Source organism: Neoarius graeffei, chromosome 6 (genome assembly GCF_027579695.1).
Source record: "Neoarius graeffei isolate fNeoGra1 chromosome 6, fNeoGra1.pri, whole genome shotgun sequence".
In the NCBI taxonomy this organism is placed as follows: domain Eukaryota; kingdom Metazoa; phylum Chordata; class Actinopteri; order Siluriformes; family Ariidae; genus Neoarius; species Neoarius graeffei.
The window spans coordinates 31399878-31414753 of record NC_083574.1 but is presented as its reverse complement, the minus strand read 5'-3'; the positions used below and the strand labels follow the sequence as shown (position 1 = coordinate 31414753).

Genomic DNA, 14876 nt, shown 5'->3' with positions numbered 1-14876 from the left:
TGGTGATGACTTCAAACTGTTAAAGGACTTGATGCTAGTGGAAGAATTTAAACGGTGTGTTAAGGATGACATTAAGTCATATCTTGATGAAAAAGATGCCAAGACACTCCATGAAGCAGCGAAGCTAGCTGATGAGTATTCATTGACGCATAAGTCCAAGTTCGGGGTCCAGGGCCGGCAGTCTGCTGTCAAGAAGACTGGTGGCAAACCTGTCGTTGCACATACCACAGATGTGAAAGTCAAAACGACTGAGAACAAAACAGAGTGAAGATGCTAAAAAGGAAGCATTTTCAACTCCTACTTGCTACTTTTGCAAGAAACCAGGTCATGTCTTGTCTGAGTGCCTACACCTTAAGAAGAAAAAGGAAAGAGAGGCGTCTGCTAGTGGCAATGCTTTAGTGGCGTCTTTTAGGGAAATGCCTCTTGACTTTGGTTCAATGGAGCCATCTTGTCCTCTTGAGACTAAAAAAGTTGAGTCGTCTGATCTTCTCAGGAAAGATTTCCTGCCTTTCGTGTCAGAGGAATTTGTTGCTTTAAATGAAAATTCTGCTCCTCAGCCCATTCGAATTCTTCGTGATACTGGGGCTTCCCAGTCACTTTTGTTGAAAGAGGCATTGTCCTCCTGTGAATGTGATGACACCACTATGGGTGACTTCACTCTGGTTCAGGGTATTGAGGGTAGGATCGTGACCGTACCTCTGCACTCTGTGTTCTTGAAGTCAGACTTGGTTACAGGACAAGTTAAGGTGGGCCTCATGTCCAGCCTGCCTATTAAAGGTATTTCTTTGTTGCTAGGCAACGACTTGGCCGGTGGTAAAGTTGTCCCCTCTATGCATTTGACTTCTCAGCCGAGTATTATAGAAGAGTCTAATGTGGATTCTGATGTGTTTCCCTTGTGTGCAGTTACTCGAGCTATGGCCAGAAAGGCTAAGGAAGAGGAGGACCATGTGCAATCTAGCACTGTGCTACATCAGGACACTGACGAGTCTGGTCTCAAAGTAGACCATGATTCTAGGGAGAGTGACTGTCCTGACGAGGTGTCAGACACTTTTCTTGAAACACTGTTTGAACAGGATCATAGTAGTTCACCAGTGGAAGCTAGTGAAGATCCTCAGGTGTCTGATGAGCTGTCTTTGTTAAGAAAACAGCTAATTACCGAGCATAGCAATGATGCAGAAATTGCTGAGTTGAGAGGAAAAGCTCTCGCTGAGGACAAAATTGGAAAGGTGCCAGTTGGTTATTACCTGAAAGATAGGGTGTTGATGAGAAAATGGTGCCCCCCTGATATTCCTGCAAGTGAGGACTGGGCAGTCGTCCATCAAGTTGTTGTTCCTAAAGCCTACAGGAATGACATCCTCACTATGGCCCATTGCTTACCACTAGGTGGTCATCTTGGTGTTAACAAAACTGTTGCAAGATTATGAAGCAGTTTTTCTGGCCAGGATTACGTAAGGATGTGGCTAACTTTTGCAGGACGTGTCACAGTTGTCAGATGGTTGGCAAACACCAGTTGGATCCTCCCGTGGCTCCTCTAAAACTCATCCCAGCCTTTGGTGAACCGTTCTCCAGAGTGATCGTGGATTGCGTGGGACCTTTGCCGAGAACTTGGTCTGGAAACAAGTACATGTTGACTATTATGTGTGCCGCTACAAGGTTCCCTGAAGCAATTCCACTTCGAAATATCAAAGCAGCTACTGTTTCGAAGGCCTTGATTAAATTCTTCACTTTGTTTGGTCTGCCGAAAGAGATCCAATCAGATCAAGGTAGCAATTTTACCTCTGGACTCTTCCAGCAAGTTGTCTACGAGCTGGGGATCAAGCAGATCACTTCAAGTGCCTATCACCCTGAGAGTCAGGGATCTCTAGAAAGATTTCACGCTACTCTGAAAACAATGATCAGAGCCTACTGCTTTGAGAATGAGAAGGACTGGGACGAAGGAGTTCATTTGTTGCTTTTCGCTGCTAGGGAGTCAGTCCAGGAGTCCCTTGGATTTAGCCCATTTGATTTGGTGTTCGGGCATCAGGTGAGAGGACCGTTAGCGCTATTGTGTGAGCAGTGGACATACAAAGACACCCATGTGAATCTGTTGGATTATGTCTTGAACTTCAAGGAGAGACTTCACAGGGCCTGTGCATTGGCTTGAGAAAAGCTTGAGTCTACCCAAGGAAAGATGAAAACTTGGTATGATCAAAAAGCCAGAGCTAGGACATTCCATCCTGGGGACAAGGTGCTTGTGTTGTTCCCAATGCAGTCCAATCCCTTGCAAGCTCAGTTTCATGGCCCCTATGTAATCCATTCAAAGGTCAATGGCCTCAATTACCTTGTGTCCACTCCAGACAGGCGAAAGGCTAGGCAGCTATGCCATATCAACATGTTGAAGTCTTACCATGATAGGCTCATGGAGGTTGTGTCAATGGTCAATCAGCAGTGTGGTGAGAGCTCTGTAGAGGATGAGGAGTCACTGGATGAAGAACCCTCAGTCAAGCCTGACATCATTCCTTGTAAACTGTCTAATTCTGACATACTGCAGAGCCTGGACTCAAAATTATCTCACTTAGAACCTGCTCAACAAGACCAAATGATTGCCTTGATACTCAAGTATCGGGATCTGTTTCCAGATGTTCCTAAGAGAACTCATGTGGCCGTTCATGACGTCAATGTGGGTGAAGCTCCGCCCATCAAGCAACACCCCTATCGAATGAGTCCAGAGAAATGCAAACTTGCCGAGAATGAAGTGCGGTACATGCTGGAGCACAGCATCATTCAACCGTCTCACTCTGACTGGAGCTCACCATGCGTACTAGTGCCTAAGCCCGATGGTAGTACACAATTTTGTACTGACTATAGAAAAGTAAATGCTGTCAGTAAAACAGATGCTTTTCCAATCCCAAGAGTGGACGATTGCATTGACAAAGTTGGACAAGCAAAGTTTCTCACCAAAGTTGACCTGTTGAAAGGATATTGGTGTGTTCCACTAACGGAGAGAGGTCGAGAAATCTCTGCATTTGTCACACCATCGGGGTTGTATGAATACAATGTGCTCCCTTTCAGAATGAAGAATTCCCCTGCCACATTTCAAAGAACGATCCATTCTGTGGTTAAGGGCTTACCCAACACTAGTGCTTACATTGATGACTTAGTTACTGGCAGTGACACATGGGAAGGTCATATCACTGATGTTGAAAAACTGTTTCAGAGACTGTCAGAAGCCAATCTTACAGTTAATCTGGCGAAGAGTGAATTTGGCTATGCCAGTGTTACTTATCTGGGGCATGTTATTGGCCAAGGCAAGGTGGCCCCTGTTGATGCTAAGATCCAGACTATAGTGTCCTATCCAGTTCCCGGCACTAAGAGAGCCTTTAGACGATTTTTAGGCATGGTAGGATACTACCGTAAGTTCTGCAAGAACTTTGCCGATGTAGCCCTGCCTCTGACAAATTTGCTTAAGAGAAGTGAGAAGTTTGTGTGGACTGACACCTGCCAGAAGGCACTTGACGAACTGAAATGCTTGTTGTGTCATTACCCTGTTCTCAGTTCCCCTGATTTTGGCAAGTCATTTGCCCTAGCCGTGGATGCTAGTGATGATGCAGTAGGTGCCGTGTTATTACAAAACAATGAGAGTGACAGTGTTGAGCATCCTCTAGCTTACTTTTCGAAAAAGTTAACCCGGCATCAAAGGAACTATTCAACGATTGAAAAGGAGCTCTTAGCCCTTATTCTGGCAGTTCAATACTTTGATGTATACGTTTGTACCAGTCAGAAACCTTTGATTATCTATACGGATCATAATCCCTTAGTGTTCTTGGGTAAAATGAAAAACAAGAATAGAAGGTTATTAAACTGGAGTTTAATTCTTCAAGAGTATGACATTGTAATCAAACAAATAAAAAGTAAAGACAACGTTATTGCTGATTGTCTATCCCGCTGGTGAAAAATGTAAAAATGGGATAAAGAAGAGAACTTGACTGAAAATTTTGATCTTTAAAATCAAAATTTTCCCTTTAAGGAGGAAGGTGTGATGTACAAGTGTTTTTTTTTTATTATTTATTCAGTTATTTCCATTGCAATATGTAAATATCCTGTGTTTGGATATTAAGAGCATTTCTATATTTTATTGGGGTTATTTTCTGTTATTCTATGATTACTTGTGCACGATGGACATTTCTGATAATCATTATGTTACACCCCACTCGATTTTGCCCTTAGATAAAGTTCATGAGGGAGACATTCCGGCGAGCTGCAGGTGCCACGCAGTGCCTGGCTGATGTCAATTAAAAGTTCACGTGAACAACTTCAGGCCGAGACGTTGTGGCGACACACTCTTGGATGCGCTCGAGACAGGTGGACAGCTCTCGGTGCCCTCGCTTCAGAGACTCTTGTCTTTTGTGGATATTTTTCCCTCGCGTTGGATTATGCTTTTCGGACTTTTCCTTTCACGGATGCCTCTGGAAACACCACTGCTACTTCGGAGGACATTTAAAGACTGTGAACAGTTCGGCGGTCGGGCAATGGGACCTGCTGACCGGCGCTTGCCTAACGCGAGGCACAAAGGGACCGTGAGATAACAAATTCTGTGTCCTTTATATGTTATGTTACAAATATGTCTGTATTTTGATGTGGTTTGCAAAGGGAACCTTTTGTTTTGCGACCTAGGCCTAGGGTTTTATGTGTGTAACGTGTTGGGGTTTTGTTTGAACATGTTTCACTTCTGATTAATGTTAAAACTTTTCTATAACCGAATTCGGTGTTGGGTTTTTTTGTGATAACCTCTCACGTAACATTGTTTCTTCTTTTAACAATAAAAGTAAGCAGTGGTAGTGAGGTGTTGGGAAATGGACACAGAGGAAATGATTTTGGATTGCACAAGTTGCTTTTATTACTTGTAAATATATCCAAGAAGAAAGTTTAAAAATGGAGAACAAAGATGTGTGAAAACTTCTTAGTAATCAGTGGAACAGTGATCACAGGAACAACAAATATTGGTAGTTGGGAACAATGATGATCAGTGATTGGTCATTGGGAACACTTCACCAGTGCAAGTCCATCAGGCTTTTAATGCAGTGTCACCTGAGGGCCCAAAGATCACAGGCATCCACTGTTGGTTTTTGGCCTTTTCCCTTGCAGACAGAGATTTCTCCAGATTATCTTAATCTTTTAATGGTATTATGTACTGTAGATTATGTGAGCCCCAAATTCTTTGCAATTTTACACTGGGGAATGTTATTCTTAAATTGTTGCACTGTTTGACCACGCAGTCTTTCACAAAGCAGTGAACCCCTCCCCATCTTTACTTCTGAGAGACTCAGCCACTCTGGGATACACTTTTCATACCAAATCATATTACTGACCTGTTGCCAATTAACCAAATTATTTTTTGTGAACATTATATAACTTTTCCAATCTTTTGCTGCCTGTCCCAACTTTTTTGAAATGTGTTGCTGACATCAAATTCAAAATGAGAATATATTTTTCCAAAAAAAAAAAATTCTCAGTTTCAACATTTGATATGTTGTCTTTGTACTACTTTCAGTGAAATATAGGCTTTCCATGGTTGGCAAATCTTTTAGTTGTTTTGCACAGTGTCTCACATTTTTTGGAATTGGGCTTGTAATTGTGTATTACAATTATTATTGCAAATATTTTAAATAATGCAGACACAGTGGTGCTTAAAAGTTTTGTAAACCCTTTAGAATTTTCTATATTTCTGCATAAATATGGCCTAAAACATAATTAGATTTTCACACAAGTCCTAAAACTAGATAAAAAGAACCCAGTTAAAAAAATGAGACAAAAATATGATACTTGGTCATTTATTTATTGAGCCCTGTGATGACCTGGCGACTTGTCCAGGGTGTACCCCGCCTTTCGCCCGTAGTCAGCTGGGATAGGCTCCAGCTTGCCTGCGACCCTGTAGAACAGGATGAAGCGGCTAGAGATAATGAGATGAGATTTATTTATTGAGGAAAACAATCCAGTATTATATATCTGTGAGTGGCAAAAGTATGTGAACCTGTAGGATTAGCAGTTAATTTGAAGGTGAGATTAGAGTCAGGTGTTTTCAATCAATGGGATGACAATCAGGTGAGAGTGGGCACCCTGTTTTATTTAAAGAACAGGGATCTATCAAAGTCTGATCTTCACAACACATGTTTGTGGAAGTGCATCATGGCACAAACAAAGGAGATTTCTGAGGACCTCAGAAAAAGCATTGTTGAGGCTCATCAGGCTGGACAAGGTTACAAAACCATCTCTAAAGAGTTTGGACTCCACCAATCCACAGTCAGACAGATTGTGTACAAATGGAGTAAATTCAAGACCATTGTTACCCTCCCCAGGAGTGGTCAACCAACAAGGATCACTCCAAGAGCAAGGTGTGTAATAGTCCACGAGGTCACAAAGGACCCCAGGGTAACTTCTAAGCAACTGAAGGCCTCTCTCACATTGGCTTAATATTAATGTTCATGAGTCGACCATCAGGAGAACACTGAACAACAATGGTGTGCATGTCAGGGCTGCAAGGAGAAAGCCACTGCTCTCCAAAAAGAACATTGCTGCTCATCTACAGTTTGCTAAAGATCACGTGGATAAGCCAGAAGACTATTGGAAAAATGTTTTGTGGACGGATGAGACCAGGTCCTTCCACAACATTTCGATTGGATTAAGGTCAGGACTTTGACTTGGCCATTCCAAAACATTAACTTTATTCTTCTTTACCCATCCTTTGGTAGAACGACTTGTGTGCTTAGGGTCATTGTCTTGCTGCATGAACCACCTTCTCTTGAGATTCAGTTCATGGACAGATGTCCTGACGTTTTTCTTTAGAATTCGCTGGTATAATTCAGAATTCATTGTTCCGTCAGTGATGGCAAGCCATCCTGGCCCAGATGCAGCAAAACAGGCCCAAACCACAATACTACCACCACCATGTTTCACACATGGGATAAGGTTCTTATGCTGGAATGCAGTGTTTCCTTTCTCCAAACATAACGCTTCTCATTTAAACCAAAAAGTTCTATTTTGGTCTCATCCATCAACAAAACATTTTTCCAATAGCCTTCTGGCTTGTCCACATGATCTTTAGCAAACTGCAGATGAGCAGCAATGTTATTTTAGGAGAGCAGTGGCTTTCTCCTTGCAACCCTGCCATATACACCACTGTTGTTCAGTGTTCTCCTGATGGCTGACTCATGAACATTAGCCAATGTGAGAGAGGCCTTCAGTTGCTTAGAAGTTACCCTGGGGTCCTTTGTGACCTCGCTGACTATTACACGCCTTGCTCTTGGAGTGATCTTTGTTGGTCGACCACTCCTGGGGAGGGTAACAATGGTCTTGAATTTCCTCCATTTGTACACAATCTGTCTGACTGTGGATTGGTGGAGTCCAAACTCTTTAGAGATGGTTTTGTAACCTTGTCAAGCCTGATGAGCATTAACAACGCTTTTTCTGAGGTCCTCAGAAACCTCCTTTATTCGTGCCATGATGCACTTCCACAAACATGTGTTGTGAAGATCAGACTTTGATAGATCCCTGTTCTTTAAATAAAACAGGTTGCCCACTCTCACCTGATTGTCATCCCATTGATTGAAAATACTTGACTCTATTTTCACCTTCAAATTAACTGCTAATCCTCAAGGTTCACATACTTTTGCCACTCACAGATATGTAATATTAGATCATTTTCTTCAATAAATAAATGACCAAGTATAATATTTTTTGTCTCATTTGTTTAACTGGGTTCTCTTTATCTACTTTTAGGACTTGTGTAAAAATCTGATGATCTTTTAGGTCATATTTATGCAGAAATATAGAAAATTTTAAAAGGTTCACAAACTTTCAAGCACCACTGTACATACAAACATATTCATTTCTCTTTCAAAATTCTCTCAAAATCTTCCACATTTAACGAAGCAAACCTGGCAGTTTATTTACAAATTGTCCCAGTCGCTCGCTAGCACAGAAGGCATCTGGCATAAAACTGTGCTCCAATTAGTATGACATGTGGATCAGTAGGGTCCACATGGACCCCTACCTGGCAATCGTGCTGTCCAAGGAGGAGGAAGAAGAAGCAGCAGCTCACCAGCATGGAAATTTTACATGTAATATGTATCTTATGGCATTTTCAGTTAATTGCAACAGGTTACTGTGGGTGCTGCTGGCAAACAGAGAAATGCTTCTGCACATGCACAGCAGAAAACTTTCTCATTTAATATTCGCATCAGCTCCGACATGTGACATCATCTTGTCTTGACAACCATGCAATATTGTAAACCATACTCAATGCTCATTCTCCATTGGCTAGAGTGACATAATACGTGTAGGATAAGCGATATGCTAACAATATTGCATGCTATCAAGCCAAATGAATGAAACCCCCAAGGTGGGACTAGGATAAATGTTTTTATTCCATCGAAAAAGTGTCCTGTATGTTTTATAATATTCATTATTGATAGTGTTAATGTTGCCCATGTGCTGCTCATTACGGATTTAATTGTCAAGAGTGAGCTTTCCATCTGCTTAGAGACATTCAAAATGTATTATAGTGTATAATAAATGTTTGTGATTAATTTTTAGTTTTATAATATAACTTTACTTGGGATGGCATAGTGGTGTAGTGGTTAGCACTGTCGCCTCACAGCAAGAAGGTTCTAGGTTCGAGCCCAGTGGCCGACAGGGGCCTTTCAGTGTGGAGCTTGAGTGGATTTCCTCCAGGTGCTCCGTTTTCCCCCCACAGTCCAAAGACATGCAGGTTAGGTTAATTAGTGGCTCTAAATTGACCGTAGGTGTGAAGGTGAGTGTGAATGGTGAATGTCTCTATGTGTCAGCCCTGCGATAATTTGGCAACTTGTCTAGTGTGTACCCTGCCTCTCTCCCATAGTCAGTTGGAATAGACTCCAGCTTGCCCACGACCCTGCACAGGATAAGCAGTTACAGATAATGGATGGATGAAACTTCACTTGGACATGTAAGTCTGTAAATTTGCTTAAGCAAGTATTTTAAATATGTTTATAGCAATTAACGTAGATACAAATACATGTGGCCAAAAGTATCTGGACACCTGCCCAATCACACCCATGTGTTTGTTGAACATGCCATTCCAGAACCACAGCAGCTTCTCATGACAACATGGCAGTTCTCTGTTTCTGGTTCGTGATCACCAAAGATTCTCAAGCAAGATTTTGCCAATGAGTGATCCAAAGTCTTTTTACAAATGCTTTATATCCTATGCAATTAAACAGGAACTCAGCTTCTCGTATTTTTAGTCAGCTTACCTTAAAGAAATTATGCACTGATTTCTTAAGCTTACCTTTACCTCCAAAAATGAAAGAGCTTCATTTTAAGGTATTTAATAATAATTTATATATCCATCCCTCAGGTGAACTCCTTAGACAAAGATTCAACTTTCATCAAAATGATTGCACATTCTGTGATGATGAAATAGAAAGTACAGATCACTTACAGTATTTTTCTCTTGTCGGTATACCAATGCCTTTTGGTTCGAACCAAAAATATCCTCTCTTAAATAGTTTAACAGAAATGTGATTACATTTGGAATAATAATGGAGGCTATCCATCCATCATCTGTAATTGCTTATCCTTTGCAGGGTCGCAGGTAAACTGGAGCCTATCCCAGTTGACTCTGGGCGAGAGGCAGGCTACACCCTGGACAAGTCACTAGATCATTGCAGAGCTGACACATACAGACAAACAACCATTCACACACTCACCTACGGTCAATTTAGAGCCACCAATTAGCCTAACCTGCATGTTTTTGGACTGGGGGAGAAAACCGGAGCACCCAGAGGAAACCCACACAGACACAGGGAGAACATGCAAACTCCACACAGAAAGGCCCCCGTCGGCCCCTGGGCTTGAACCCAGAACCTTCTTGCTGTGAGGCGACAGTGCTAACCATTACACCACTGTTACGTCAAATGGAGGATAAAAAGACTGAATTTTGATTAAATATTTTAGTTATTCAAGGAAATTTTTATATTCATAAATGTAAATATATAAAACAACCCTTATTGGTCATGTTTATGAGAGAACTATCGCTATATTACAAATCATTAAAATTTATGAAAAAGAAAACAGCAAAGAAATTACTGAAGATTATTGATGTCTTAAATTTGTTAGAAATGATCCTTTACTTGTGTTTTTTTTTTTGTTTGTTTTGTTAACATTGTGTGCTCTGTTTTCTCAGGCGCCTATGTATGACTTGCCATGTATTGTACATTTTCTACCTCAAAACGAATATCCTTCGCATAATTACGCTGTAGCAGCTTAATATCCAAGTAGTGTCCGAAATGTATCAACAGCTGTCTAACCTTATTCACTAGTGAGTTTTCTATGTAGCAAACACTACATATTGAGTCAGTGAGTAGGCAATCCGAAGTCTAGTCACTTATTACACGCATTACATGCACCTGTTTGTGCCGCATGCGTACATCGAACAATGAGCAGCGTAGTCGTGGTTGCTGTGGTAACGCTGTGTTAAACTCAAGCAGAAATGAGACTGAAGCGGCTCCACATTCGTTACTATCCTCCAGGTAACTCGGAAAAAGTAACATTACGTGACTTTTAAATACTTATTTTACAGCTTCATATGGTCTGTTTTCGGAATGGGTATATATCCGACTGATTTTGTTTCTTCGTAGATAGCCTGTGTTTTTAACACAAACTAAACCTGTTTTCCAGAAAAAACACATTGGCCCTAGCTGCTGAGTGGAAGCTAAGCTAGCTCTTGAACGAGGACGTGAATGAATTACCATGAATAAAGACTAGATACTCCGCTAGTTACTATTTATTATGAATTTGCCTAACTAAACCAAAACACAGACCTTTTCAATATATAGGATTAATATGTTATATGGGATTTATTTATGAAACTGATTAAACATATGCTGTGATGTACTGAAAACTATTATAACAGGTCAGTCCAGGAATGTAACACCTAATTCCCACATCACAGTGAGTCTAAACTTGGTTGTTGTGCAGGTATAATTCTGGACTATGAAAAAGGAGGGCAGGAGAGAAGCAGATGCATTGACCTGCTGCACTTAACACCAAAGTGAGTGTTTAATGCTTTGCCAGTTTGAAATCCATCCATTATCTGTAGCCGCTTATCCTGTTCTACAGGGTCGCAGGCAAGCTTGAGCCCATCCCAGCTGACTATGGGCGAGAGGCGGGGTACACCCTGGACAAGTCTCCAGGTTATTGCAGGGCTGACACAGAGACAACCGACCATTCACACTCTCACACCTACGGTCAATTTAAAGCCACCAATTAGCCTAACCTGCATGTCTTTGGACTGTGGGGGAAACCGGAGCACCCAGAGGAAACCCATGCAGACATGGAGAAAACATGCAAACTCCACACAAAAAGGCCCTCACCAACCGCTGGGTTCGAACCCAGGACCTTCTTGCTCTGCTCTTTCTCCCTTCTTGAAGTGACAGTGCTAACCACTACAGCATCATGCTGCCCCAGTTTGAAATCAGCATGCACTTTACAATTATTTAACTTATTCAAAGTGACTTGCAGGTTCTTAGGTTTGGACCAACGTTACAATGTTCAACAGAATATTCTTGAGCCCCACAATTTGGTACAGATGTCAATCTTGCACCAGGCACGTTCTAAATAGAACTGGGTTTGACTGGATGAGTAGATGGATATTCGTATTGTTTCCATTAAAGGTGTCTGACACAAAGATCATGTAATAAACTAGAACTAAAATTAGCCTTAGGCTCTGAAATTGGAAAAAAATTTACTTTATGGGTATACAGTATGGGTGGGAAAGGGAAGCCAAAATACTGTATCTTTTGAGACCCTCTAGTGGCTGGCTGTAGTACAACATTAACCCTGCCCGTCTCTATGTAAGTGAATGGAAAACAAGCCAAAATTTGCATTTTAATTTACATTGACACAAATTACTTTGAAGAATAGTGTTCTGTCATTTTTACAAGCGCGGTTGAGCCTCATGAACATGCACAAACTTTCCAACATGCACCTGAAGCTCTTACTGAGACCACAGTCCAGCGAATTTCATTTGACATCTTTAAAACTTTGACAACGCTGTAAAACTTTAGTACAATGTTGACAGTTTTGTAACAAAGCCATGCCTTGTTCTGCTGTAAACTGTTTTAACAGATTTTGATGTATGAACTAGCTTGTTAATTAGCTAGACATACATTAACCATAATTATACAACAGTTAGGTCTGGTCCACTAATTTGGTCAAGCGATGTTCCAAGAGTGCTGATATTTAATATAACAGCAGTGAGCTGTTTCACTGTGTTTATCACTCTACTTGTCTATGTTCAACTGGTTAAAAAACTCCACTTCCTAATTTGAAATGGGTATGACGGTAGTGCTAATGACACCATCATCGGACATGGCAAATTATACTTTTTTAAGAATATACCTTTTGACTTAAAATATGAAAGCTCTTCAGATGAAGATGAAAAGGAAGAAGGGATGCCTATTTTACCAGAAGAACCTTGAATAGGAATGTACAAATCAGTGTGAGCTAGCTAGCCAGCCAGCTAACTGATGTGCTGTAAAGTGAGTGTGGCTTCTTCAGGATCTATTTATTCTCACAGAGCAAAAATAAAGAGAACATGTGGTCATGTTGTGTCCAAAATGTCACTTACTTGATATTAATTTTTTGTTTATAGAACCATTGTATAAAAGCAATATCACACACAAGGTTGTACTGTTGAACTGAATATAGTGATATTGCTTAAATAACTCTTTCAGTAGGATCAAGATGTATTAAACGGGGAATTATCGATTTTGGAGAAAGATTATTGATATTTGAACTCAACAGCCAAACAAATACACACCTTTCTTCAGAAGTGCTACTTCTGTGGAGTGTGTATCCCTTACTGTGTCTTTGATCTGCTTTTAGGCCATATGTTTGACTCTTTACTTAGTTGGACCGTTCAGCACTTTAGTCAACTGTTGTTGTTTTGAAAAGGCTTTATAATAAACCTGAACCGAAGTGCTGCCCCCCCCCCCCCCCCATATACAGTGCCTTGAAAAAGTATTCATACCCCTTGAACTTTTTCACATTTTTCCACCTTACAACCATGAACTTAAAAGTTTTTTATTGAGATTTTATGTGGTAGACCAACACAGAGTAGCACATAATTGTGAAGTGAAACGAAAATAAATGGTCTTTAAAATTTTAAACAAATAAAAATATGAAAAATGTGGTGTGCATTAGTATTCAGCCCCCTGTACTCTGATACCTCTAAATACAATCCAGTGCAATCAATTGCCTTCACAAGTCATCTGATTAGTTAATAGAGTCCTACTGTGTGTAATTTACTCTCAGCATAAATACACTTGTTCTGTGAAGGCCTCAGTGGTTTGTTAGAGAGCACTGAAGAACAAACAGCATCATGAAGACCAAAGAACTCACCAGACAGGTCAGGGATAAAGTTCTGGAGAAGTTTAAAGTAGGGTTAGGTTATAAAAAAATATGCCAAACTCTGAACATCTCAAGAAGCACTGTTCAATCCATCATTCAAAAATGGAAAAAGTATGGCACAACTGTAAACCTACCAAGACATGGCCGTCCACCTAAACTGACAGAGCGAGCAAGGAGAGCACTGGTCAGAGAAGCAGCCAAGAGGTCCATGATCACTCTGGAGGAGCTGCAGAAATCCACAGCTCAGGTGGGAGAATCTGTGCACAGGACAACTATAAGTCGTACACTCCACAAATCTGGCCTTTTTGGAAGAGTGGCAAGAAGAAAGCCATTGTTGAAAGACAGGCATAAGAAGTCCCGTTTGCAGTTTGCCAGAAGCCATGTAGGGGACACAGCAAACATGTGGAAGAAGGTGCTTTGGTCAGATGAGACCAAAGTTAGAACTTTTTGGCCTAAATGCAAAGTGCTATGTGTGGCGGAAAACTAACACTGCTCATCACCCTGCACACACCATCCCCACTGTGAAACATGGTGGTGGCAGCATCATGCTATGGGGATGCTTTTTTTCAGCAGGGACAGGGAAGCTGGTCAGAGTTGATGGGAAGATGGATGGAGCTAAATACAAGGTAATCCTGGAAGAAAACCTGTTGGAGGCTGCAAAAGACTTGAGACTGGGAAGGAGATTCACCTTCCAGCAAGACAATGACCCTAAACATACAGCCAGAGCTACAATGGAATGGTTTAGATCAAAGAATATTCATGTGTTAGAATGGCCCAGTCAAAGTCCAGACCTAAATCCCATTGAGCATCTGTGGCAAGACTTGAAAATTGCTGTTCACAGATGCTCTCCATCCAATCTGACTGAGCTTGAGGTATTTTACAAAGAAGAATGGGCAAAAATTTCAGTGTCTAGATGTGCAAGGCTGGTGGAGACATACCACAAAAGACTTGCAGCAAAAGGTGGCTCTACAAAGTATTGACACAGGGGAGCTGAATACTAATGCACATCACATTTTTCAGATTTTTATTTATTTAAAATTTTGAAGACCATTTATCATTTTCGTCTCACTTCACAATTATGTGCTACTCTATGTTGGTCTATCACATAAAATCTCAATAAAAAACTTTTAAGTTTGTGGTTGTCTCATCTCATCTCATTATCTCTAGCCGCTTTATCCTTCTACAGGGTCGCAGGCAAGCTGGAGCCTATCCCAGCTGACTACGGGCAAAAGGCGGGGTACACCCTGGACAAGTCGCCAGGTCATCACAGGGCTGACACATAGACACAGACAACCATTCACACTCACATTCACACCTACGGTCAATTTAGAGTCACCAGTTAACCTAACCTGCATGTCTTTGGACTGTGGGGGAAACCGGAGCACCCGGAGGAAACCCACGCGGACACGGGGAGAACATGCAAACTCCACACAGAAAGGCCCTCGCCG

At 41.3% G+C, this 14876-nt stretch overlaps 1 protein-coding gene across 1 annotated transcript in view; it reads left to right on the top strand.

Annotated features, from left to right (window-relative positions):
- Positions 1-10507: 10507 nt before the first annotated feature.
- daw1 (dynein assembly factor with WDR repeat domains 1) overlaps positions 10508-14876 on the top strand; it is a 72660-nt gene continuing 68291 nt past the window's right edge. Inside the window, exons 1-2 of the mRNA XM_060922885.1 lie at positions 10508-10547; positions 10996-11068. Coding sequence (XP_060778868.1) covers positions 10508-10547; positions 10996-11068 — 113 coding nt within the window. The remainder of the gene's footprint in view (positions 10548-10995; positions 11069-14876) is intronic.